The 27,794-nt window shown below is 42.4% G+C and overlaps 1 protein-coding gene across 1 annotated transcript in view; it reads left to right on the top strand.

Moving 5' to 3' along the window:
- KIF24 (kinesin family member 24) overlaps nt 1–27,794 on the top strand; it is an 81,206-nt gene that overhangs the window by 50,707 nt on the left and 2,705 nt on the right. The window contains exons 7-12 of the mRNA XM_028530309.2: nt 10,063–10,184; nt 11,096–11,201; nt 18,249–18,320; nt 20,009–20,118; nt 24,546–26,783; nt 27,352–27,445. Coding sequence (XP_028386110.1) covers nt 10,063–10,184; nt 11,096–11,201; nt 18,249–18,320; nt 20,009–20,118; nt 24,546–26,783; nt 27,352–27,445 — 2,742 coding nt within the window. The remainder of the gene's footprint in view (nt 1–10,062; nt 10,185–11,095; nt 11,202–18,248; nt 18,321–20,008; nt 20,119–24,545; nt 26,784–27,351; nt 27,446–27,794) is intronic.

Genomic DNA, 27,794 nt, shown 5'->3' with positions numbered 1-27,794 from the left:
TTCCTTAAAAAAGATGGTTTAACCTTTTTTTTATTGTGAAAAATAACACTATACAGAAAAATGCATAAAATCTAAATGTGTATGGTATAAAGAAACAAACACACTCATAATCAACTACCCACATTAATAAATAGAACATTGCAGAACCCCACAAGAACCCTGTACAACTTCCAAATTATACTCCCCTATTTTCCTGACTTTATGCTAATTACTTTCTCGTTCTTTGTTACCGTTTTAACCAACTATGTGTTATCCATAGATATAACTTAGTTTCACCTGTTTTTTAACTTGGTGTGAATAGAATCACAGTGTATGTATTCTTTTGTGTCTTGCTTCTTTTGCTTAACATTATGCTTTGGAGTTCCATCTATGTTTTTGCATATGGCTGTAATTCTGTTCATTTTTATTTGTAGTTAGTATTCAATCATACAAATATAGTACAGTTTATTTCACCATTCCAAAGTTAATGAACAATTGGGTTGTTTCTATTTGGGGCTGTTCTGAACAGTATGGCTGTCAGTGTCCTTTACGTGTATTTCAGTGCGCAGCATATGAGTTCTCTAGGTTGTAGCTGTGATACGCGTATCTCCCACTTCACTAGATGATGCCAACTGCTTTCCAAAGCAGTGCACACTCCCACAAGCAATCCTTTGCTCTTCATCTTCACCAACACTTTGACTTTTGAATTTTTGCCTATTTGTAATTATTTAATTTTATCTTTAATTGCATTTCATAAATTAAAAACAAAGTTGAATAGCTTTTTTACTGTGAACTTTATTTTAATCAGTTTCAAGTGTACACCCCAGTGATTAGACATTATATAACTTACTAAGTGATCATTCTAATAAAACCTCATACCCATCTGACACCATGCATAGTTATTAGAATATTATTGGCTGTGTTTCCTATGCTGTACTTTACATCCCCATGACTATTCTGTAACTCCCAATTTGCATTTCTAAATCCTTTCACCTTTTTCACCCATACCTGGAACCTCCCTTCCAACTGGCATCGTTGAAATGTCACTGTGTCTATGAGTCTATTTCTGTTCTTCTTGTTCATTTATTTTGATTTTTAGATTCAATTGGGTAAAAATGAATAGTGGGAATGTCAGTTTGGGTCTTTTCCTCTATTTTGGGTTGTCTGTCTTTTACTTATTTTTATAGTGTGGATATGAATCTTTTGTCAGTTTTTGTCTGTGTCTTGTTCTATGGCTTATCTTTCTAGTTCTATCATGTATTTTTTTATTGTTCAGTTGCATTTGTCCCACATTTTTCTCTGTTGCTCTCCCCTGCCCCATCCACACACCCTCTCCCCCACTCCCACAGTCAATCCCAACCCCTTTGTCCGTGCCAATGGGTCCTTTATACATGTTCTTTGACTTGCCCCTTCCCCTTCTTTCCCACATTATCCCCCGCCCTCCTCCCATCTGATCACTGTCAGTTTGTTTTTTATTTCCATGTGAGGCCATTTAAGTCAGAATCTCTCAAAAGGGAGACCCAGATATGGGTATTATTAATTCTAAAATTAATTTATTCAGTTTATTAAATTATTCAATTTTAAGTTGAAATATAGTTCACAACCATAAAATTCACCTTTTAAAGTATACACTTCAGTGTTTTTAATGTAATTTTCTTATTAAGATATTATCCACATGCCATATTTGTCTTTTTAAAATACACAATTCAATGATGTTTTCTGTACTTTTTAAAAATATTTATTTATTTTATTTTATTATTATTTTTTTTTAGAGAGGGAAGGGAGGGAGAAAGAGAGAGAAACATCAATGTGCGGTTGCTGGGGGTCATGGCCTGCAACCCAGGCATGTGCCCTGACTGGGAATCGAACCTGTGATGCCTGGTTTGCAGCCCGTGCTCAATCCACTGAGCTACACCAGCCAGGGCTGGTTTTTGTATTTTCAAAAAGTTGTACACCTATTACCACTATCTAATTCCAGAACATTTTCATCCATCAAAATGAAACCCCATACTATTAGCCAGTTACTCCTTTATTTTTCCTGCCCCACAGTCCCTGGCAACCACTAATTTTTATCTCTATGGATTTGCCCACTCTGGCCATATCATATCAATGGAATCATACAATATGCAATAGTTTGTCTCTGGCTTCTTTCATTTAATACAGTATTTTCAAGGTTAATCCACGTCATAGCATGTATCAGTATTTCTTTCCTTTTTATGGACAAATAATATTCTACTGTATGGATATATTTTATTTATTCATTCATCAATTGATAAACATGTAGGTTGTTTTTACTTTTTGGCTATTATGAATAAGGCCAAGTACAAGTTTTTGTGTAGAAATATGTTTTCAGTTTTCTTGAGTATATGCCTAGGAATGGAATTGCTGGGTCATACTTTTTGAGGGACAGCAAACTGTTTTCCCAAGTGGCTGCACCATTTTTACATTCCTACTAGCAGTGTATAAAGGTGGGTATTATTTTAAAAGTTTCCCAGATAATTCATTCTCGCATGCAGCCATCATAGTCATTCTTCTAGTATATCCAACCAACCTGGCTAGAGTCAAAGGGAGGAAGCTAGAAGGACAGGCTGGGTACTTGACCGAACTCGCCTTTAGAACAGCTTTACAATGTACCTCTCCATGGACTTGGGTGCAGGAAATGGCAGGGTGGCCCTCCATTGATTTGTCTTTTTCTCACAGTTTTTCTTTCCTGGGACAAATAGGTAACTTTTGTTTAAGGGATGAGACCCTCATGTTTGTGTGATTATTAGATCCCTGGGTCCTGGGATCCAAAACCTGAGCATAGAACCTGAGTATGACTGCCTTAGAGGGACTCTAATAAGAGTTAAGAGCCCCTTGGATTACAGAGGCAGGCGCAGAACAAAAGTGTGTGGGATGTGTTAAAGGGCCTCCCCTGAGACTGTGGCCATTCTTACCTGCCTAGGACTCCCTCCACTGCAAAGTCGTAAGGAAATTGTTTCTCATACACCTATTCCCACGGCCCCACTTTCCCCAGCCATTTATTTGTTGTTTTGGCTGGGAGTTTCAAGATATTTGGTTGTCATGATGCCTTGGTCCCTGGAGATTACACCAACTCAATGGAAAAGCAGCAAACACTAAGAGGAAGTCTCATTTCCTTTGCTATGGGCCATATCTATGCTAATGAGCAATCTGGTGTCAAATCACACCTCGCCCTGGAAGAGTTTATGCCACTGCTCTGTCCTAAGGTATGTTTCCTAAGCAGAGAAGTTTCTTGTTAGTCGACATGTTATTGCCATTGATACCCTCAGTCTGTAGTTCATATGAGGTTGTACAAGAAGGAAGCCAGCTGAGATCAAGGTGGAAAGTTGGTATAAATTATGAATATCTGACACTGTTACCCTCATAAACATTTATTGACTCGAAACAACAGTACTTGCTAACTCAGATGTCACACTCTCACTATGTCTCAGGTGTCACTGTTCATGCTCACTCAGGTATCACCCAGGTGTTTGCTCAAGTGTCACCCTCAGGTATCATCTTCAAGTATTACCCCCACAGATCACCCTCAGGCTCACTCAGATATGGCCACTTTTTACCTACTTCACAACTGGCAGCTTTATTTTTTTTTTAAATCATTTCCTTGGCTGTAATTGGTAGCAGAGACCCACATAGCAAGAGCTTCCTCTAAATAAGCCCCAGTTATATACCGGTGATAGAGGCTTAATCTGTACACATTGCCTATCTTACTGAAATACTCATAGCCCTTCTTTGATATTTGTGCAGGAAGTTTAGTGATTAAAGCCTTGTAACTAAATGGTGCTGCACCCCGGTGCTGTGTATCCTTGATCGTGTCCTTTACTTTTCTGAACCTGAAATTTGTGGATGATAGTAGATGACTGGGTCTCATAATAGAGAAGGAAATGAGATAACATACATAAAATGCTTACCATGGTGCTTGCTCAGTTTGTCGTATCTATGATTCCTACTAATAAGTCTCTGAATATTTCCCAATGCCACAGATTTCAGCAATTGCCTCTACTTTCTGTTGTAGCAGGTCCCCACTTTACTCACATAACATGTTTTGTATAAAGGACCAAGATTTAGAAACTTGCCCAGTAGACTTTAGTTATGGAAGAAGGAATTTGAGAAGGAGGGGCAGTAGTGAGAGAAAAGGGGCGGGCCAGTGATTTTTAAGGTGTTGACATTAACCTTGCGCTACTTCTAGACTTTAATTTCACCCAAATAAATTTGCTCTTTTTCCTCTTTATTCTCTTTTTCCCTCCCTCACTCCCCCCTTTCCTTCTTTCTTTTTCTTTTTACTTTCTTGCACTGGGGAGCCTATGGAATTTCATGTTGAGCTATAAAACTCTATTTCCTCATGAAATTGATTGATTTACACTTGTGAAAAATAGTTTAACTTTTGGAAGTTTACATGGAAATGTTAGCTCTTTAGTATCTTTTTTTTTTTAAGATTTTATTTATTTATTTTTAGAGAGGGAAGGGAGGGAGATAGAGAGAGAGAGAGAGAGAAACGTCAATGTGCGGTTGCTGGGGGTTATGGCCTGCAACCCAGGCATGTACCCTGGCTGGGAATCGAACCTGGGACACTTTGGTTCCCAGCCCACGCTCAATCCACTGAGCTACGCCAGCCAGGGCTCTTTAGTATCTTTTAAAAAAATTAATATTTATTGAAAACTCTGCCAATTAGGTAACTAAATGCTTTACATATATTATCTTTTTAATTCTCATAAGTAACCTATGAGACTACTATTTTATAGATAAGAACTGGAGACTCTAAAAAGTTAAGTGATTTGCAAGTGTTCACACATTGCAAAAGTTTACACAACTGCCCTGGCCAAGTTAGTAGCCCAGTTGGTTAGAGCATCATCCCGATGCCGTGCCAGGGTTGCTGGTTTGATCCCAGGTCATGGCACATACAAGAATGAACCAGTGAATTCATAAATAAGTAGAACAACAAATAATCAATGTTTTCTCTCTCCCTCTCTCTCCCTTTTTCCCTTCCACTCTTTTCCTCCCCTTCCCTTCCTCTCTCTAAAATCAATAAGTAAAAAAAATTGTTTTTAAAAGTTCACACAACCATATGCCAAAGCTGGAATGTGAACCCAGATAGTCTAATTTAAGATTTCAATCTCTTATAACTGCTACACTTGGGTTGTATGTCATGTACAAAAGTTTGTCTGATCATCTTAATAACTACCTCATTTTTCACTCCTCAGAGCTTAGCTGCTTTGTTCCATTGTTTCTGAAAGTCATGGTGATGTTAGGCTTTTACTGAAGCTGAGAAAACTGGAACAAAGAGCAGAAATTCCTTCATGCCTTCCCTAAAAGGCATATAGTCATAAAAGTTTTCCTCAATGTGGTAGGTTTTCTGAGACACACTCACAGTTACCTAGTACATCATGGTAGACAAGGTGCAATGAAAAGCCAAGTGCAAAACTCTATAACAGAACCATAGAAACCAGTCTTTCTCGAGTCCCCTTGGAGTGAATTTTACCATAAGGCCATCCTTTCAGCTTCCTGTCAGTGTACACAGTTCCTGACCAGGTATCGCTTTGATGCCTCTCAAAGCTCTTGCTAGGTTTCAGCAGAAGTAACATCATTACTCACATGTGGCAGAAGACACCTGGCTTCTATCCTTAGCTTCACTGTATTCTACCTATGTGACCTTGGATAAATCACTTAACGTCTCTGTGATACCTTCCTTATCCATCAGGCATATTGCATAGCCATATGTGGAGATTTATTCTTTTTAAGTATATTTTATTGATTATACAATTGCAGTTGTCCCATTATTTTTCTCCCCCTTATTCCCCTCTGCCCCGCACCCCCTCCCTCCAGCATTCCCCCCACTTATTTCATGTCCATGGGTCATACATATAAGTTCTTTGGCTTCCCAATTTCCTATACTATTCTTAACTTCCCCCTGTCTATTTTGTACCTACTAATTACACTTCTTATTCCCTGCACCTTTTCCTCCATTTTCTCCCCTCCCCCTCCCGATGATAACACTTCATGTGATCTTGATTTCTGTGATTCTATGCCTGTTCTAGTTGTTTGCTTAGTTTGTTTTGTTTTTGTTTTTTAGGTTCAGTTGTTGATAGTTGTGAGTTTGTTGTCATTTTACTGTTCATAGTTTTGATCATCTTTTTTCCCCCTACATAAGTCCCTTTAACATTTCATGTAATAAGGGTTTGGTGATGATGAGCTCCTTTAACTTGACCTTCTCTGGGAAGCACTTTATCTGTGCCTTCATTCTAAATGAGAGCTTTTCTGGGTAAAGTAATCTGGGATGTAGGTCCTTGCCTTTCATGACTGAGTATTTCTTTCCAGTACCTTCTTGCTTGTAAAGTTTTTTTTGAGAAATCAGCTGATGGTTTTATGGGTACTCCTTTGTAGGTAACTGTCTCCTTTTCTCTTGCTGCTTTCTCTTGCTCTCCTTATCTTTAATCTTGGGTAATTTAGTTGTAATGTGTCTTGGTGTGTTTCTCCTTGGATCCAACTTCTTTGGGATTCTCTGAACTTCCTGGACTTGCATGTCTAGTTCCTTTACCAGATTGGGGAAGTTTTCCTTCATTATTTTTTCAAATAAGTTTTCAATTTCTTGCTCTTCTCCTTCTGGCACTCCTATGACTCAGAAGTTGGAATGTTTAAAGCTGTCCCAGAGGTTCCTAAGCTTCTCCTCATTTCTTTGAATTCTTCTTTCTTCATTCTGTTCCAGCTGAATGTTTATTTCTTCTGTTCCAAATGGTTGATTTGAGTCCTGGTTTCCTTCTTTTCACTGTTGGTTCCCTATATATTTTCCTTTATCTCACTTGGCATAGCCTTTACCTCTTCCTCTATTTTGCATCTGTACTCAGCCATATCTGTGAGCATCCTGATTACCAGTGTTTTGAACTCTGCATCAGCTAGGTTGGCTATCTCCTCATCACTTAGTTCTTTTCCTGGAGTTTTGATCTGTTCTTTCATTTGGGCCATGTGTCTTTGCCTCAGCGCACCTATTACATTTTAAGGGGCAGAGCCTTAGGTATTCACCAGGACAGACCAACCCACTTCTCTGTGTTTTGGGGCTGCATGTGGGGGAGGGGTCAGAGGGAGAACAATGCCACATGCTTGGTTCTCACCCTGCTTTCAGTCACTTCTCTCACTTCCCACAATGATTTGGGCCCTTCTGGTGCTGACTCCTGGGTGGATGGGTTTGTATATGTTCTAGGATCCTGTGGGTCCCTCCAACGGACTCTCCTGTGAGACTGGGTGTTTCTCCCACCACCACCAGACCCATGGGTTTTTACAGCTAGAGATTTTGTTGTTGTGTTTTTTCTCAATGTGTGGTTATCTCTTGTGTACCCCCAACTGGGGACCAGGCCCGCAACCCAGGCATGTGCCCTGACTGGCAATTGAACTGGCGACCCTTTGGTTCATAAGCCCACACTCAATCCACTGAGCCACACCAGCTAGGGCTACAGTCAGAGGTTTTGAGGGATTTTTTTTCCCCATGCTGGAACCCTGGATTATGTGGTGTGTCTCACTCCCCAGTTGTTCCTCCCAGTTTATCCGCACATGAATGTGGGACTGCGGGATCCTCCAGCTGCTGCCTTGCATGTATCTTCTCTGCCCCAGCTTCCTGTTTCCACCCCTCCTACCAGTGTGGACAAATATTTCTTCTTTAACTCCTTGGTTGTCAGACTTACATGCAGTCTATTTTCTGGTAGTTCTGGGGTTTTTTTGTTTTGTTTTTAAATTGGTTGTTGTCTTTCTTTTGGTTGTGTGAGGAAGCAAAGTGTATCTACCTATGTCTCCATCTTGACCAGAGCGATATGTGGAGGTTTAAAAGATCTCTCTTGTCTCTTCATGGCATTTATAAAAGACAAAACAAAATTGTGAGAACTCTGAAACTCAAGGAAGAAATGCACCAGAATCTTAACTCTGGAATTATGAGAGGTACATATTTTCTTTTTCATTCCTTTTCTTGTATTTTCCAAGTTTTCCACAGGAAGTATGTCTTAATTTTATAATAAAAAGTTTGATAAAAAGAACAATGTAAATCTAAAATGTTCCATTATTATTGCTTTGTTACCATATATGTAAGCATGAAGTCAGAGTGATAGGGAGAGGCTAGAATGAGGAAGTGCATTTAAAGTGGAGGCTTCAAGCTCTGGCTGGTGTGGCTCAGTGGTTGAGTGCTGGCCTGTGAACCAAAGGGTCTCCAGCTCAATTCCCAGTCAGGGCACATGCCTGGGTTGCGGGCCAGGTCCCCAGTAGAGGGTGTGTGAGAGACAACCACACAGTGATGTTTCTCTTTCTCTCTTTTTCTCTCCCTTCCCCTTTCTCTAAAAATTAAGTAAAATCTTTAAAAAAAAATTAAAAATCTCTTCCCTCAGATACACACTTGTTTGAAAAAAAAAAATAGCATGGATGCTTCAGTCACATATATGGCCTTAAGTGACATTGCCAGCATCCAAGCTTATTTAGCAGTACTTTTCTTGACACTTGCCATACTCAGTATAAGGGATTATTGCTCTTATTTTCCTGATTAGCAGCAACATGCTATCCATGCAGTTGATAATCAAGTTTTATAAATTAACATGTTCTTCTCATTACAGAAGGAGTTATCAGCTAGTCCCTTTAAACTTTTAGCAAGCTATTTACAAAATTAGTGCATTCACAGTATGACTCTAAATTTCTTCTAAAATATAATTTTTAATTCACATATAATTAATATTTAGAAACACAACTATTCCTCAGACCATGGAGGAACTTACTAGTTAAAATTTTAAAAAGCATAAGCCCCTGCTTGTTAAGATATTTGTGGCTTATTGTGGGAGTTTGACTCTCAACTTATAGACTCTTAATTTGCAAACTAGTTATGTTCAATACGATAGAAGTTAAAATTATGAGATGGAGGAAAATGAGATAGGACTTTCAATCCCTTAATTTACTGCAATATAAATAAATTTATCACCAATGCTGCACAGTGTAGTAGAAAGCACTTGGGTTTTGCAGTCATATATACTGGATGTGGAACTCAATTCTGCCACACAGCAGCTGTTGGTGAGGAAATCACCTCTGAGCTATTCCTCAGCTGTAAACTGCACATGATGGTCATACTCACCTCGCATGAGGCTGTTGTGGGGATTCTATCAAATGATATATTTATTTACTTATTTATTTTAAAAAATATTTTATTTATTTTTAGAAAGAGGGGAAGGGAAGGAGAAAAAGAGGGAGAGAAACATCAATGCGTGGTTGCCTCTCACATTCTCCTCCCCAGGGACCCAGCCTGCAACCCAGGCATGTGCCCTGACTGGGAATTGAACTGGTGACCCTTCAATTTGCAGGATGACACTCAGTCCACTGAGCCATACCAGCCAGGGCTCAAATAATATATTTAAAGTTTTTCACTTTTTGGTTCTCAGAAATTAATACTCCTTCCCCTATCCAAAATCAGGGCAACGTGCTCATATATAGCTGTGTTTTCAGTGGCTAGAGGCCAATCCTGAGTTTTACTTCCTCTTTCCTATTCCCTGAGGCCAGAGGGTCCCAGGTTTGTCTTTATTCCTGTTCGGAGGGACATTGCTCTCAAGGGAAATCAAGGGCTCATGGCAATTACAATAACTCATCACTTGCATGTTCCCACACATTAGGCCTGACCCCTTTATGACTGCATCCTGGTAGAACAGGTGGATGTGATCAGTTATTCCGTGATGCACATTTCTACCCTTTGCTTCAATTACTAAGATAGATGGGTATTATGAGACCTTGCTTTGGAGCTAAGTTATGCTCTAGGGATTTTTGTCAGGCTAAATCTATCAAAGATATTTTTAAAACATATATGAGATCAAGAAGTACATTAGCTTTTGAACTATAGAATATTCTCCCTCAAGGTTAGTATTCCACATTGTTTTTATTGCTGTTGGGTACTTTGTATGATTTAGTGTTTAGGCAGCTTTTAACATGAAGGGGAAAACCTGCAGTGTACTGACAAAGTTACATGTCTGGTCTTGTTGCATTCAGCCCATTCTTAGGAGTCAGACGGCTTTGTTTACTCCTTGGGGATGTCACGCTATAGATTTTATTTTTCAGGTGATTCTGAAGGGCAGCAAGGAGCGCAGCACTGGGGCCACTGGAGTTAATGCAGACTCTTCCCGCTCCCATGCCATCATCCAAATTCAGATCAAAGATTCAGCCAAGAGGACATTTGGCAGGTGAGCTGGAAATATTTAAGGAATTGCATTGTCTGCATTTCCCTAATGTGACTTTGAAATATGTGTTATCAACAACAGGACACTCTGCCACCATGGAGTTCTTTATTTCAGGGATACAGAGTAGAGTTGTTAGCCCTGAAATAAATCATTGTATTAAAGTGCCATCAGTTGATTAACCATGAAGTAATGGCCTATTGTTGGTCAACCCTGAGTTATTAAAAGGAATATCGATCGCTTCTAACGTGAAACATGGTATCAGCAGAGGAATAGCAGAGAATGCATCTCAGAGAGCTTACAGGCCAAAAAAAGGAAAATTAATCCATCCTTCTTAAAAGAAGCCATAAGACAATTGGGTACATTCATTGCTTTTCTGGTGCTGTCTTAGCAAACTCTGCCACACTGATGGATGAGCCTATCTCACTTCTGAGTAATGAGTCTTTGTCTTTCTTTCTTCTTTGTCTTTCTTTTTCCCTCTCTCTCTCCCTTTCTCTCTCTCTCTCTCTCTCTCTTCTCTTTCTTCCTTTCTCTCTTTCTTTCCCTCATTCTCTTGTTCTTTCTCATTCTTTCCTTCTTTCTTTCTGGAAAGCAGTGAACAAAGTTTCTTTTTAATTATCTAAGTGGTCCTCTAAGTGATTTACAGTGTGATCATTTAGCCCTATGGGAAGAATGTTTTATTAATTTCAGTCATACTTTCTCACAAATGATTAAAACCAATGAAAGTGTCTGGTTGAACAGTGCCAGCAGCAGCAGACAGATCACAATCTTGTAATACTTTTGGAAAGCTTACAGTAGTGTCTTTTCTCCCTGAATACAGGCCAGTGTTAATTTCTTCTGGCTGTCACAAAATGCTGACTGATGTAAAAATAAACCGAAGCCCCAAAGAAGTCATCCCTGCTGTGTCTTTTCTCTAGGATCTCTTTCATTGACTTGGCTGGCAGTGAAAGAGCAGCAGATGCCAGAGACTCAGATAGACAGACAAAGATGGAAGGCGCAGAAATTAACCAGAGTCTTCTGGCTGTAAGTTGTTTGAAAGCTTTAATCAAAAAAATCCTTCTTGAGAGATTTTGCCCCTTGATACATACAGGCAGAGTGGGTGCGGGTGGGATGGAACCAACAAAAAGGCATACTCTTATCTGGCAGTGAACTCCAGGGATGAGATGGAGGCCGCCAATCAGATTCTCAACAATTCTAGACAACCCTTCCCTTCCCTCCCTGTCTTTTTGCCCTCTGGTAAATCCTTGCCACTTAGAAACAGAGAATTTTTTATGAAATTGTTGAATGGCTAACGTAGATAAGCTTTTTCCCTTTCATCAAGTTTTAAAATTGTATTAATTTTTCAAATATACAAAACTAGAACAAATAGTATAATGATCTCCCAAACACTAGTCACCCAGCTTCAACATATGAAAAAACTGACCAGTACTTTCCTTTCCCTAGTTGGATTATTTTTTTTAAGATTTTATTTATTGATTTTTAGAGGGGGAGGAAGGGAAGAAGAGAGGAAGAGAAACATCAGTGTGTGGTTGCCTCTCCTGTTCCCCACACTGGGGACTGGCCCGCAACCCAGGCATGTGCCCTGACTGGGAATAGAACCAGTGACCCTTTGGTTCACAGGCTGGCACTCAATCCACTGAGCCACACCAGCCAGGGCCCTAGTTGGATTATTTTAAGACAAGTCCTATCATCATGTTGTTTCTTCCACAAATATGTCATTTTGTGATAAGACTCTTATTCTTAATATAATTATACCATTACCATACATAAATAATTACTTAATGTTATCTGTTATCCATTAAGTATTATAGTTTCTCTAGTTCTATAAATGTCTTTTAAAGGTTGTTTTGTTCAAATCAAAATGCAAATAAGATCCTTGGATTGCTTTTGGTTGATATGTCTCTTTTATTACATGTAAGTTCTTCTCTCTCTCTCTTTTTTAAAGATTTTTTTACTTATTATTTTTTTAGAGAGAGGGGAAGGGAGGGAGAAAGAGAAGGAGAGAAACATCAATGTGTGGTTTCCTCTCATGCACTCCCAACTTGGGATTTGGTCTGCAACCCAGGCATGTGCCCTGACTGGGAATCGAACCGGTAACCCATTGGTTCTCAGGCCAGTGCTCAATCCACTGGCCTTCTTTTAATGTTCAAATAGTTTTAGATTTACAGAAAAAAGTTGCAAAAATTAATACATACTATTTCTTCATCAGCTTCCCTAATGCTAGTATCTTATACAACATGGTAAAATGATCCTAAATCAGGAAATTAACATTAACGTAATGCTGTTAACTAATCTACAGACCTTGTTTGAATTTCACCAGTACTCTCACCACTGTCCTTTTTCAGGTCCAGGATTCTATATATATTACATTTAGTCGTCATGTCTCTGTAGGCTCCTCAGTTTTTGGCATTCATGGTCTTAAAGCTTTGTAGAATGCTGGCCAATTATTTTGCAGGAGTTTGTGAATTTGTCTTTGTCTGATGCTTTTTCATTATTAGATTGAGGTAATGAATTTTTAATGAGAATACCACTGAAGTTGTATCCTTCTCAGTGTATCATAATATGTATTGTATGAAGTCAATATGTCTTATTACTGGTGATGTTAACCTTGATAACCTAGTTACGGTGGTTTATACTAGGTTTTTCCACTGTAGGAGTACTATTTTTTCCTTTGTAATTAATAAGTATCTTATGGGGAAGATACTTTGGAACTATGTACATATCCTGTCTACGTCAATGGATGCCTAATTTTCGCATCCATTGATGAATCTCACCTGCAGCATTTACTCTGGTGTTTACTTGATCGGAATTTCTATTCCCGTTATTCTTTCTATATTTATTAGTTGGAATTCTGCTGTAAGAAAGAGCTGTCCTTTTTTTCCAATTTATTTATTTATTAGATTATTTATATACAACAGTAAATGGATATTTCTTTTATTACTAGAGTATAATCCATTTTTATCATTATTTATTTTGTTGCTCACTTTGTCTCAGATTTGGCTATTGGAAGCTCTTTCAAACTGGCTTCTTAAAAAAAAAAAGATTTTATTTATTTTTAGGGAGAGAAAGGAAGGGCAAAAGAGAGGGAGTGAAACATCAATGTGTGGTTGCCTCTCACACGCCCCCTACTGGGGACCTGGCCCACAACCCAGGCATGTGCTCTGACTGGAGCCGGCAATGCTTTCTTTGGTTCTCAGGCCAGCATGCAATCCACTTAGCCATACCAGCCAGGGTCAAATTGGCTTCTGTGTCCTTTTGACATGCCCCATCATTTTTTGAGCATCCTGCTGTTTTTTGGTGCTACAAGACATCATACTCTCAACTTGTACTTTCCCAGCCCTAACCCTAAAGTCAACCATTTCTCCAGGAAACCTCAGAGCCAATCCATTTTGAACATTTACTACATGCTGATCAGTTTAGCCTTCACAACAACTCTGTGAAATAAGTTAATCAAGTTCTCTTGTCCCCACTTTATCGTTCAGCACTCTGAGGCTCAGATGGGTTGAGTGAATTGGCCAAGGGTCCACAGCCTCTAGCTAGAAATCTGTGGTTCTCATATTTAAAACTATGGTCCAGGAATCAGCTATGAAACCTGGGAAGGAGTACCTATGAAGTCTTACAATCCTTTGGGGCTTGACTATACCTATCTCATGTGGGCAAAATAGCAAGTAAAGGGGCCTAGGAACAAACCATTTATAATAGAATCAAAATCTTATACTCTGTAAGGTACACAAAGGTGCCCCTTGTTTCTTTCCTGTGTATTTTACTTGGATATTCTAGTGTTTAGTAAAGTCTACTTTCCATTTCCCAAGGCCTCATGGGAATTGATGGCCACACTTAGACTTGAATATGCAAGGGGTAGTTAGAACTCAGTGTCATGTTTTGGTTACCTGTTCATTCTGGAGAATGTTTTCAGTGCTAAAGTTTGGGGATATTGGAATGATTTAAAATAAAAGAGGAAATTGAAATTCCCCTGTACCTTCTTATACCCTGCAGCTTCTCAGAGAGGGGTTAGCTGCAGGCATCTGTGGTTGCAGTCAAGAACAGCCACAGCAAACCCTCAGCTACATACCTGTTCTTGGTGAATTCCTAGTATTGACACTTCCAAAGGATTCCTTCCATTCTCTTTCCTCCCTTACTTTTCATTTACTGCCTTTTAGCCTAAATGCATGACTCAGAAATAGATCTCTCCTCCCTCATATTGTCCCGCCCCTGGAGGTTTGCATATATAGGTCTCTGTTGGCACTAGTGATGTCCTGTGAGCATTTCTTCAATGGCTGTGCCATTGGAGCAAGTGACATGTTCTTATCTTTGGGCTGCATCCCCTGCTTTTTTAAAATGAAGAGGTAGGCCTAAGTGATTCTCAGTTCCTTCCCAGTTCTGACTCATTCTCTGCCCCATTCAGACAACTTGTATCTTTTCTTTCTTTGAAATTATATTTTCTTGATTATGCTGTTACAGATGTCCCAGTTTTCCTTCTTTGCCCCTCCATCACTCCCCACTTCACTCAGGCAATCCCCACCCCTTTGTTCATGTCCATGGGTTACGCATAAAAGTTCTTTGGCTACTCCTCATTTCCTATGCTGTACTGTACATCCCGATGGCTGTCTGTGACTACTAATTTGCACTTTTTTTTAATTGTTGTTCAAGTACAGTTTTCTGCCTTTTCCCCCACCCCAGCCCATCCCCCCAGCCCTCCCCATCTCCCTCCCATTTCCACCCCTCCCCGTTATTGTCCATGTGTCCTTTATACTTTTTCCTTCAATAATTTGTACTTCTTAATCCCCTCACCTCTTCACCCACTCCCCAAAACCCCTCACCCATCTGGCAACCATCAAAATGCTCTCTGTTTCCATGATTCTGTTTCTGTTCTTTTTGTTTGCTTAGTTTGTTTTTTAGATTCAATTGTTGATAGGTATGTGTTTATTATCATTTAATTGTTCATAATTTTGATATTTTTCTTAAATAAGTACTTTTAACATTTCATATAATAATGGTTTGATGATGATGAACTCCTTTAGATTTTTCTTATCTGAGAAGCTCTTTATCTGCCCTTTGCTTTAAATGATAGCTTTGCTGGGTAGAGCATTCTTGGCTGTAGGTCCCTGTTTTTCATGACTTTGAATATTTCTTTTTTTTAAGTAGTTTTTATTGATTATGCTATTATAGTTTTCCCAATTTCTCTCCTTTTATCTCTCTTCTGTCCTGCCCCCCACAACCCTCCAGCATTCCTCCACTCTTAGTTCATGTCTATAGGTCATACATATGTACATATGAGTCCTCTGTTTCTTACATCATTGTTTTATCTCTCCCTGTCTATTTTATGCCTACTAATTATGGGTCTTCTTCTTCCCTGTACCTTTTCCCTGAATATTTCTTGCCAGTCCCTTCTAGCCTGCAAAGTTTCTTTTGAGAAATCAGCTGACAGCCTTATGGGAACTCCTTTGTAGGTAACTATCTGCTTTTCTCTTACTGCTTTTAAGATTCTCTTTTTATCATTAAGTTTTGGCATTTTAATTCTGATGTATCTTGGAGTGGACCTCTTTGCATCTCTTGTTTGGGACTCTTTGTGCTTACCGGACTTGTATGTCTATTTGCTTTAGCAAATTAAGGAAGTTTTCTTTCATTATTTTTTCAAATAGATTTCCAATTTCTTGCTCTTTCTCTTCTCCTTTGGTGAATGTTGGTCCATTTGAAGTTATCCCAGAGGCCTTTCCCACTATCCTTGTTTTTGGGGATTCTTTTTTTCTTCTTCTTGTTTTGATTGGTTGCTTTTTCCTTTATGTTCCATATCATTGCTTTGATTCTTGGCTTCATCCATTCTACTGTTCATTCCCTGTAAATTATTCTTTATTTTCATTAGTGAATCCTTCATTTCTGCCTGGGTCTTTTTTATGCTGTGGAGGTCCTAAGTTCCTTGAGCATCCTTATAACCAGAGTTTTGAATACTGCTTCTGAATGATTACTCATCTCCATTTTGTTTAATTCTTTTTCTGGAGTTTTGATCTGTTCTTTCATTTGGGCCCTATTTCCCTGTGTCCTCATTTTGGCAGCCTCCTTGTGTTTATTTGTGTGTATTAGGTAGAGTTGCTATGACTCCGTGTCTTGGTAGCGTGGCCTAATGTAGTAGGTGTCCTGTAGGGTTTATGCGCACAGCCTTCCCTATCACCCAAGCTGGGTACTCAACGTGTGCCCTCCATGTGGGCTGAGTACATCCTCCTCTTGTAGTTGGGCCTTGATTGCTGTTGGCAGGTCAATGGGAGGGATTCACCCCGGCCAGTCAGCTGCAAGGACTGGCTGTGACCACTAACCAGCAACTTTCGTCCCCCTGTGGAGGTTCAGCTGTGCAGGGGCAGGGTGGTGGTGTTCCGACATGATCTGTAGCTGTTCACTGGGTACATAGGCCTTGGGGTTTCCTGGGTGGTGCAGGCCAGGGTCAGCCACGATCTGTGTTCCACCTGGGGCCTCCCAGCATGAGCTACAAAGCAACCTGCAGATAACAGCTACTTGTGCTGGGCTTTGTGGTTCCCAGATGAAGCCAAACTGTGATCCAGATCTGGCTGATGCTAGTGCCGGGCCTGGGGCTTCTTAGCCAGAGCAGGGTCTAGGGGCTGGCTGAGGCTGGCTGAGGCTGGCTGTTGCTTGTTTGAGAGGATTTAGGAAGATGTGAAGCTGAGACCAGCCATTCATATGGAAAAGCCACTGTTAACAGCCTGGGTAGGCAATAAGTTGGGTGAGGTGGAATGGCAGGGCTTCACCAGGGTGGAGCAAACTATGTGAGCAAGATTGATGGAGTCTTAGATATGGCCCCCGTCCTGCTGGCTCTGTGGCTCTGTGCAGGGGGCAGGGAGGGCTCAAAAAGGGAACAATGGCCTCTGCCTGCCTTTCTTTCTGGAAGAAAGCTGTCCCCCGGCTCTCACCCTGGTGTCAGTCACTTCAGTTCCTTCCCATATGCCACTGGTGCCTTTCAAGCTGCTACCCCAGTGCTGGAGGTCAGAGGGAGTGAGTCTTTGAGTAAGTCTGTGTGAGGGCCCTTTAAGAAAAACTGCTTGGGTAAACAGTAGTTTCTATCCCTGACTCAAACCCATTGGTTTTTATAGCCATAAGTTATGGGACTTACCTTCCTGGCACTGGAACCCTGGGCTGGAGGGCCTGGTGTGGGTCTGGGTCCCTCACTCCCAAGGTATCCCTCCCGAATTTTTATCCACCACACAAAGGTAAGAGACCAGCCCATTTCATGTCTCCATGTCTTCTACCAGTCTAGATGGATGTGGTGTCTTTAGTTCCATAGTTGTCAGACTTCCATTCAACTTGATTTCTGATGGTTCTGAGTGATGATTGATCTGTAGTTTAGTTGTAATTCTGATGTGGCTGTGTGAGGAGGCGAGCCATGTTTACCTATGCCTCCATCTTGACCAGAAGTCTCAGGCAACTTATATCTTAACCTACACTTGAATCTACAATTATAGGTGTGCATGTGTGAGTGGGAAAATGAGAGGAGTGGTTCAGATACTTTTTCTACTTTAAATGCTTCTGTAGTTGGGAAGAGTGTGAGGAGAGAAAAGCAGCTTGCAAGCCAGAACTGTCACTCTACAGGCTTAGGCTTGAGACCTATGGGCAAGTGCTTGAGTTTGTCTGTTCCACACTATCAGGGCGAGTCACGGCTTCTAAGTCGGGGGCCCTTATGTAGCATAGCTAGCACAAGATAATGTTTCACAGTCCAGCTTTATTTTTCTTATTTTTCATTCCTCCCCCGAGGATATGTTTTCATTGATTTTAGAGAGAGAAGAAGAGAGAGAGAGAAACATCTGTGTGAGAGAGAAACATTGATTGGTTGCCTCACAACCTAGATATCTGCCCTGCCCAGAAATCAAACCCACAGCCTTTTGGTGTACAGAGACAACGCTCCAACCAGCTGAGCCACCTGGCCAGGGCTGGCTTGATGTTTTCTTGTGGAACAGGAAACTACCAGGACGTTTGACTTCTTTTTGGACTTTCTTTTGAAAAAAGAAAAATCTCTTCTGTTACTCTCTTGTTGCATATGACATTTGATGTGCTCGTTGTTTGCAGCTGAAGGAATGTATCCGGGCATTGGATCAGGAACACACCCATACTCCCTTCCGGCAAAGCAAATTAACTCAGGTAACGTTAAATGTGAGCTTGGAGTTTGTTCCAATTCACTCATTTGTTCCTTTTTCCATTCACATGTTTGTTCAGCAGAGCATTCACTGGTAGCAAGGCATGATGCCACGCCGCAGGTGGGGGTGGCGGTGGAGGAAAATCATGTTCCTTTTAGAAGCTCCCAGTCTAGGGGGCCAGAGGGGCATCGTCATACAGGGAAACTTGCAGTACGAGGCAGCCGGGCTCCCATGGGGGCAGTAATGCTCTTCTAGTTATCACCTAATAGCTTTTTGCTTATTTCTGATGTAAAGAAACCTTGCTGGGTCAGGGGAGTCTCTGAGCCTTTGAAGGGGGTGTGGTGTAGCTGTACTTGGTACTTTCTTAGCTGTAAGGCTTGGACCAGTGTTTCAGTGCAGGAAATAATGGCTGCAGCTAAAAAGAATGATAGATTTTTGATATGTACTGATAGGAGAGTAGTTTACCAAAACCTCTAGTTTAAAAATATGAAATGAGAAAAACTACACAGAAAAATTATGCATTTGTTAACTGGATTGAGTGGTAGAACTGTAGGTGATTTTTTTTTGTCATGGAAAATGTACTTAAGATTTATAAACAGAAAATACCAATAAGTCAGCCTCTGTAATGGCTGCAGAAGATGGCCCATAGAGGGGTCTGCCTAGGCTCAATGAGCTGTGAAGAATTATGGGTGTCCTGGTTCCTTTCTTCTCCAAGTGCTGTGCACAGTGGAGGACAGCTAGGCAGAGGGCGGTCTAGGTGAAGATCTTTGTGTTCCGGGAGAAGTTTTCTCTCTGTGCAGCCAGACCCGAGACTCCACAGAGGCTGGGGTAGAACCTATAATGACATATTTCCTTACTAGGCAGAATTGGTGATACATGGGTTAGATTGTGTCTTTTCGAACATGATCTCAGCCAGGAACCTATGAAACCCTCCTTATACATAATTAGTCCTGATTCTGACATTTGCTCTATTATTTTTTTAAAACAAGTTCCTCATCCCAGAAAATGTGTTTCTATTTAATGAAAATAATAATGATAATTCAAATAGTACATACAAGTACAAGGAAGTTGGGGAAAGGTACCTGAAAATCCCACCTCCCAGTGGCAATCACTGCTACGTTTTGGTGAACATCTTTCCAGGGATCTGTCTGCCCTATATCCACATGAAGATCCACATACAGAGTTATGCAACTAACTCTACGATAGTTTTAGATCTTTCCATGTATGTATGTACAGATATACATACTTATTTTGAATGGTTGTATTATATTCCATTTATAATTACCTAGTTTGTTCCATTTATGGATCCGTGGATTTACCAAACCAATAGTGTGTACATTTTTTACATTTTGATACATATTGCCAAACTGCCCTCCCAAAAGCTCATACCAGTTCATGGGACACAGTATTTGGGCAGTTTAGCAGGGTATCATGAACCTTTCTTAATCTTGTAGGTGAAAAAAGTATTAGTTTTTTTTTAGTGGTTTGTTTGCATTTCTTTAATTAATGGTGAAGTGAGTACTGTTTTGTTTTGGGGTGGGGTTTTTTTTGTATTTATTGATTATTTGTTTCTTCTTTTGTGAATTGCCTTTTTGTAGTCAGGGGAACTATGGCCCAGTGTCTTGCACACAATAAGTAGTCAATATGCCCTTTGTTAGTTGACTTCATTGGCCCGCCTTTTGTTTTGGATAGGTCCTGAAAGACTCTTTCATTGGCAATGCCAAAACCTGCATGATCGCCAACATCTCACCAAGCCACGTGGCCACTGAACACACTCTGAATACCTTGCGCTATGCTGACCGGTGAGTCCCTCCTAAGTGTGGCAGGTCATGTGTGTGTGTCTGTCTGTGTGATACACACACAGGGATCTGACCTTGAATTCTACAAGCCTGTTCTTGAGGAAGTGATCATGCCACCAGGGTTTTATGCAACTGGTCATTTGAAAAATGTGACTTGGTAGGCCCTGGTATTTTGCAACTGTGAATGTGACAAGAGCAAGGTGACACATTCCCTTTTTCAGGAGACAGCTCCATCAGTAGCTTGTAAATGGCTAATAGGAGATGAAATATTTCTCTGGAGTGGAGTCATCCCACTAACCTTAGCCCTGGTTGTAAGGGATAGAATACATATTATTTGTCAAGGCAGAAGCAAGTAGAAAAGGCCAACCCAGACATGTTACAGAAGGATAAACTGAGGCCGAGAGAAAGGCAAGACTTGAAAGGGGCCCACTGGGAGTTGTTGACAGAGCTTGTACCTCTTACGCTGTGGTCACATGTGTTTCCTGTTCGGGGTGAAAATGCTTCCATTACCATCCTTTCCTCTTGCTGCTTTGCTGCCTGGTCCTGTCTTACACCCTTCTCTTTAGTCTTCCAGAAGCTGTCTCCGAGGTTAACAGCCTATTCAAAGGAAACCTACTTTTTAATTTAATTACTGTTGAAGAATCCTTAGTATCTGTGGCATTTTATGAAACTCACCGAAAAGGCGAGCTATCATTTAAGTTCCATGAGAACAGGAGCCTTGTCTCTCTTTTTCTCCGCTCTAGATGCACAATAAATATTTTTGAATGAAAGGAGGAACACCTCCTGGATGTCAGAGCTTGAGTGAGGCCCTCTGTGCACCTTACCACATTTAAACAGGAGAGGTCGTTTACACAGTGGATCCAAGAGTGGGCTCTGGGAGCAGACTCTAAACCAATACCCTGCTTCTGTCGCTAGCTAGCTGAGTGACCTCAGACAGGTTTCCAACTTCTCTGAGGTTCAGTTTCCTTAGCCAGAAGGAGATAATAATAGCACTTACCTCAGATAACAGTTATGTGGAACCAATGTGGTAATATGCATGAAGAGCTTAGCACCATGCCCAGCATATAGTGAGAATTCCATATGTTAACTTTAACAATAGTAATATTAATAGGCTCCCCAAATAAATTTCCTAAAGGAGGCTTCTTTATTACATGGTTTCCTAATGCCAACACATTAGCGTTTCATGAACCAAGATCAGATAGAAGATGTGCAAGGATCCAAAATTATTTCCAAAAAACCACTTTGGCTTGAAGTTCTTTTCCCCCATATAAATATGACTCAGCTTCAGCAGCTATTAACTCTAAGCCGGTCTTGTTTCATAACCCCATCCAGTCCCCAAATCACAGACATCATATCAATTGCTTGAACTACCATTAGGAGCAGAGAACAAGACATTCCTCTCACTGCTCAGTATGGAAGATGAAAATAACTCTATCTTAGGGATGTCTTGAGTGACAACTGAGAAATTTTTTGAAATAATTTGGGTTAAAAAAATAGGAAAAATACAATAGAAACAATCTCTTCCATTCAAAAAGTCTGATAAATTATTGAAAATAAATATGAAATCTATTTGCTTTATGTGCTTAAATGAGGCCTGACTAAATTTTAAGTGACAATCTATGCCTTCACAGGATGAGGATGATTTTATTGCTTATTTTAAAATTTCCCCTCTCTAATTTAAAATGTTCATCTCTCCACATACTAGGAAAATGCTGCTAAATAGTCCAAAAATAAAGTTCCAGCTGGACCCCTAACAGGTATGTCAGAAAAGAGCTCAGTGACAGAAGTGATTTGGGTGACAGGCAGAGTACATTGGAAGTATTTAACATCAACGATAAAATTACCTATGAGATTCCTTTTGGCACTCAAGTTTCCAGAATTATTTACCATTACTCCTAGCAGGAATCTTGGTGTTTCTCTTAATGAAACTAAAATAGTTCAGGTTTTAATAGCAGGAAGTAACTTGGAACCGTCTCGACTTGCTGCGGCACCTGTCAGCCCTTTCCTGCGTACCTGCCCTGCTACAACACCTAAGCAAAGGCCCATCTGTGAACACAGGTCGTGTCTTGCTACATATCTTCACTTAGCTGTGTTCTCTGCCTGCCTTGCCTCTCAGACCTAAAAGGAAGATTTAAATCAAGTTTCAGTGTCAGGTTTACTATCTTGGTTTTCGGAAATGGCCAAAGCGGTTTCAAATTATAATTAATTTGAAATTAATTAGCCCCCAAATAATTTCAAATTATTTAGCCCCCATTGAGAACTAGATTAAAATCAAAACAATGGAAAAGACATTTTCCAGGAGATCCCAGGCAGAAGTATTGCTCCCTCATAGGAGATTTTAATGCAGAATCTACAAACCACTGGAGAGTTACATTTTTACTTGATGTCTTTTATAATTCCTAATTTTTATAGTGTTTTTGTGTTAAGTATCACAGACTAAGAGACTTCGATCTTGGTAACTGATCCTAGCAGAAAGCTAATACTGGATTTTTGTATGTTCTCTAAAATTTCCTAGTGGATTCTGTTTCTCTATCTGTGGGGTGGTTTTGCCTCCCTGGGGACATTTGGAAGTGTCTGGAGACACTTGACTGCCATGGCGGGGGAGAAGTGCTAGGAGCATCTGGTGGGCAGAGGCCAAGGGTGCTGTTAAACATGCCACAAGGCACGGGACAGCCCCCACAGCAAGGAATTGCCTGGCCCCAAATGCCGCTGATGCTAAAGTTGAGAAACTCTGGGAATAGACAGATCATTTTCCTCTTAATGGTATTAGCACAAGCCTGATTATTACTAGAGGGCTTTTGTTTCTTGAAGTACCCAGCAGGTTTGAGGGAACTCATTTTCTCAGAAGCCTGAAAGTAGGTGGTTTTCGGGTAAAGAGATCTATTTGTGGACCAGTGAGTGGGTGAACTCCTGAGTTGGCCCACCTTCAGGAACCATGGAGTGGACCCTGCTTGCGTTACCAGAAAAGGGACCTGGCCCATTGTGGATCTGCCTAGGGCCAGCTGGTAGTGTGTGGGTTCTTGACTTTGTGTAGGAAAGATTTCACAAGTGCAGGTGACTATGAGGGTACACTTATTAGAGCTGGAACAGTAAACAGGGAAAGGCTTAACATGGAAGAAATAACAGGAGGACTTAAACGGGCTGCCTTGGCTCTCTGGAAAAATCATAGAAAAGAAATGAGCCTTCATGGGCCTGCTTTAGCTCACTAGAAGTGAGAGAAAAGGGAGGGACCTTGGAGACAGGTTCAGGGCTCTGCCTGGGCCAAACTGTCACTGCCCATTGCTGCCCTCTTTACAAGGCTCATGGGGTCCCCCGGAGTTTAGGAGATGCATGTCTGTGGGAAGATGGAAGGGGAGGGGAAAGGTGTGGGTGTCCTACAGGGAGAGGGAGGGAGAGCTGGCACTGGGCCCTTCACCCTAAAAACTTTTAAGGGTAGAGAGCTTAGGGGAGGTCCCAGGGGAGGATCTCAGTAGTGTATGAATCAGCTTTGGGGGTGTGTCCTCTCAGGGTGTGGTCTTTGATTGGCATCAGGGCAAGGGGTCATTATTCAATGCAGCTGATCCTACATGAGGTTCACTTGGCTTTCTGGGACTAGAGCTGAAACAAAACTGGGGCCTAGATGTTATCTCCAGGGAGCAAAGGCCAGGGGAGAAGAGGTTACCCTAGGGATGAGGTCCTTGTTTTCTCAGTTTTTCCCCCTGCCAGGTACTCAGGGACACTGAGGGAAGGGGCTTGGGCCTTCCGTCCTGATGACCATCTGCACCTGACCATAAACTGCTCAGCCAGTGTGTCCAGCTATCTGTCTCAGTTTCCCTATTGCACTTGCCAAGGAATTTTCCTAGCTTCTATCTTGCCTCCCTTGGACATAGTGCAATTCTGACACTAGCTCCTCTGGCCTGTCCCTCACATGGGACTGTGGTGACTTCCAGAACTCTGTGGAATGTTGGGTGCGTGCTTGTATGCCTCAGGGAAGACATGGACCTTTTCTGTTCAAGGGAAGAAGCATGTCATGCTGAAGCAGAATCTCTCCATTTCTTATTCTCTCCTAGATGAAAAAAAAAACCTCCCAATCCTCGTAATACTTTTCTTTAAGTTTTGTTTTCTCTGAAAGCTGTATAAAAGGAATTCTAGAACATGAAAAATCACACACCCTGGCTGGTGTAACTAAGTGGATTAAGCACGGGCTGTGATCCAAAGGGTCGCTGGTTCGATTCCCAGACAGGGCACATGCCTTGATTGCAGGCCAGATCCCCAGTGGGGGCCATGTGAGAATCAACTACACATTGTTTCTCTCCCTTTCTTTCTCCTTCCGTTCCCCTCTCTCTAAAAATAAATAAAATCTTTTAAAAAATCAGATTGCATTCTAAATAGAACCTTTAAAAAAAAAAGAACATGAAAAATCACCTTTAACATAAAGTGGTTATTTACAGGGTCAAAGAACTAAAGAAAGGCATCAAATGTTGCACTTCAGCTGCCAGCCGAAACCGGACATCTGGAAACTCTTCTCCAAAACGAATTCAGAGCTCCCCTGTGGCCCTGACAGGGGACAAGTGTTCTCCCAAAAAGGTCAAGCTGGGGCTTCAGCAGTCACTCACAGTGGCACCTGGCTCCATGAGAGGGAAGGCCTACCCTCTGGCCAGCCACCCACCCAACATCCCTTTTGCTTCTGTACCTAAAGTCCCTGGTAAAAGGGGTGGCTCCAGAGGGAGTCCTCCTCAGGAGTACGTCATGCAGACTAGCCCCATCAGAGGAACCATGCGGTCTGGACATTTAGCCAACAAAAAGGAGGAAGAGTCAGCTTCACTGTGCTCTGAGAAAAATCAAATTGGCAACAAAGCTGCCCTCGGGTGGGGGAGCAGGGCCCCTGGCCCAGGAGAAGGCCTGGTGCTTGGGAAGCTCACCAACAAGTGCAAGAAAGTACAGACTGTGCAGCCAGTGCAGAAGCAGCTCGTGTCACGAGCTGGGCTCTCCTTTGGCAATGTGCACCACCTAGCAGAGTACAGTCAGGGCGGCAAGGAGGGCACGCTTGCCAGGCCTGCCTCTGAAGCTTGGACAAACATCCCTCCACATCAGAAGGAGAGGGAGGAACATTTGCGCTTTTATCACCAGCAGTTCCAGCAGCCACCTCTCCTCCAACAAAAGTTAAAGTACCAACCGCTGGAAAGGCTTTTAGGCCAGTACAGACCCCTAGAGGGGCAGCCCCAGAATGAGACCCCTCCTCCCTTGCACTCTAATTCTGAGAGTCATGGAGCCCAAGCTGAGGACCTTGATGACAGTGATTTCAGTGAAGATTCTTTTTCACATGCCTCCAGTCAGAGGACCACAAAGCACAGAAACACTCTGGAGAATAGCGAAGGCTCATTCTTCCTTCATCAGAGGGAACAAGGTCCTGAGGAGCAGGTGGCTGAAAGGCGGCAGAGTCTCTTTTTTAGCCCCAGGTTAGACGGTGATGAGAAGGATCTAGCTGGGAGCTGGATGTACTCCAGGGATCCCACGGGCCACAGAAAAGCAGCAGTTAATCACAGCCACAGCCCAGGTAAGGTGCCCTCGGACTGCAGCAGGGAAGAGGACTCTACTTCCTCAGGGCCTTCTCCCAGAGATGTCCTGGCAGAGAAGCCTTACTGCTCACAGGTAGACTTTGCATATAACCAGAGGAGAGGCGGTGGCTCAGCCTCTGATCTCAAACAAAGTTCCTTCAGAAGTGAAATTCCTGGGCAGGCTGAGAGCAGCTCACCATCCCTGAAGGAAGATGGCTTCACTTTATCACTGTCCCTCATTGCAGTTCCTGGATCCCCAGACCAAAGAGACACAGTCAGCACACCTCTGAAAGAAGTCAGCGAAGACAGCCTAAATATGGCAACCAAAACAATGAAAAATAGTAACCCTTTCCAAGGAGAAGACTCCAGAGAGGAATTAGACACGTGCTCTGAATATGCTTCTGGACTGATGGCTCCCCTCACTGTGTCCCTCCTGGAGAACCCAGATGATGAGGGCCCCCCTCCCTTGAATCAGCCAGCCCAGCATTGGGCTACGCACAGCCTAGCAGGCACAGGGAGGCCAGCTGTGTGCCACAGAGTGTCACCTGGTGATCAAGAGGCAGTTCTGCCAGTGTCTTTGGCAAGTGGGCACCTGTGGCTGTCGTCATCTCCCCCTGACAACAAGCCTGGTGCTGATCTTCCAGCTCTGTCCCCTTCACCCATCCGTCAGCACCCGCCCGACAAGCTGCCCAGCAGGGAGGCTGACGTGGGGGAGGTCAACCAGAGCAGAGACATTGCAGTCTTCCCCCAGGAGAATGTGGCTAGTGAGCAGTATGATGCCGATGCTGAGGAGACAGAGCTGAACAGCTCCCAGGATTTCCCAGGAAAGCCCTTCTCCACCATACATACTGGAGGACCCTACTGTGAGCCTACACTCCCCCCACGAACAGGAAGCAGTGATGTGGCTGACCAGCCCTGGGCTCAGGAGAGAAAGCCTCTGGCAGGACTCGGTTGGCAAGAGCTGGACTTGTCCACAGACTCCATCAAGTTGCCCTGCTACGATGAAGACATCGTATGGCTCAAACACAGGACAACCCCAAAGTGCTTAGCAAGGCCGGGCTCTCCCCTGGTCCCCAGCTGCTCTCCCAAGACTGTCGGGACGCTGCATCAGCCCACCCTGGGGCATGCACAGTAAGTTGGATTTTCTTCCTGAGACTTGAACCCCTTTGGCTCCCCTAGTCCCACCCCAGCTTAACATTTTGTCTGTTCTGGGGATGGCTATGGTTGGCTGTGTCAGAGCTGTTTGACTAGAGAAAGATTTGTCCAGCTTCTCAAGGGGGTCTGTTTGGATGGATCTGAAATGAACAGCAGGAATAAAACATACTGGAGCAGGCCTGCCAGAGTGGATGGACCCTCTCCCTCCTAGGCAGCAGGCTGTACCCTGTGCCAAGTATGACAGCTACAGTTGGCACAGTCTTGAGCCTTTTTGCAGAGAAGCTGTGGGGAGCTCTAGGGAGCTAGGGGACAGCTCCAGAGACCCTCTCACTCCTAGCATCTCACTGGTATTCCCTACTCCCTTGACAAGTCCAGAGAAGAAAAGGTGAGGAGGGAAGGAGGTGGGGTGAGCTGGTCCTGGTCAAAGCCTTGATTACTTTCGGCAAAGCCAGCTCCTGGCTTGGAGATGGGGCTCAGTTCTAGAAAGCTGCCCAGGCGAGATGGCAAGCCCAGAGGCTCACAGCCTCCCCTGTGGTGTTCCCAGGCAGGTGGTCATCCAGGCACACCAGGAACAGCTGGATGAAATGGCCAAGCTGGGCTTCAAGGAGGAGACCCTGATGAACCAACTGGCTCCTAATGTAAGTGGCCTTGGCTGGATACTCAGGGGCTTTGGGGAATTAGCCTGTAGCTAGTTTGATGGTCAACTTTGTTTGCTGTGGTTAGGTGTGGGGTAAGGGTCTGCTGTCACACTCTACCCATTGTTGAAGCTTTGGGCCTTCTCTTGCCACTCCTCTGGAGTAGCTTGAGGGAGCGCAGGGACAGGTGGGATAACAGTGCTATACTCCCTGTTCTCAGGCTAAAGTATTTCCAGCCTCTATCCTTCACCATTCTGCCTTCCTACTGGCTTGTCGGGACCCCTCCTGTGACAGTAACAGTGAGCCACATGCAGATCAGAAGTACTTCTATGAAAATAACCCCTACCCTGAA

This window comes from Phyllostomus discolor, chromosome 3 (genome assembly GCF_004126475.2).
Source record: "Phyllostomus discolor isolate MPI-MPIP mPhyDis1 chromosome 3, mPhyDis1.pri.v3, whole genome shotgun sequence".
NCBI lineage: Eukaryota > Metazoa > Chordata > Mammalia > Chiroptera > Phyllostomidae > Phyllostomus > Phyllostomus discolor.
This window is presented reverse-complemented; position numbering and strand designations above follow the sequence as displayed.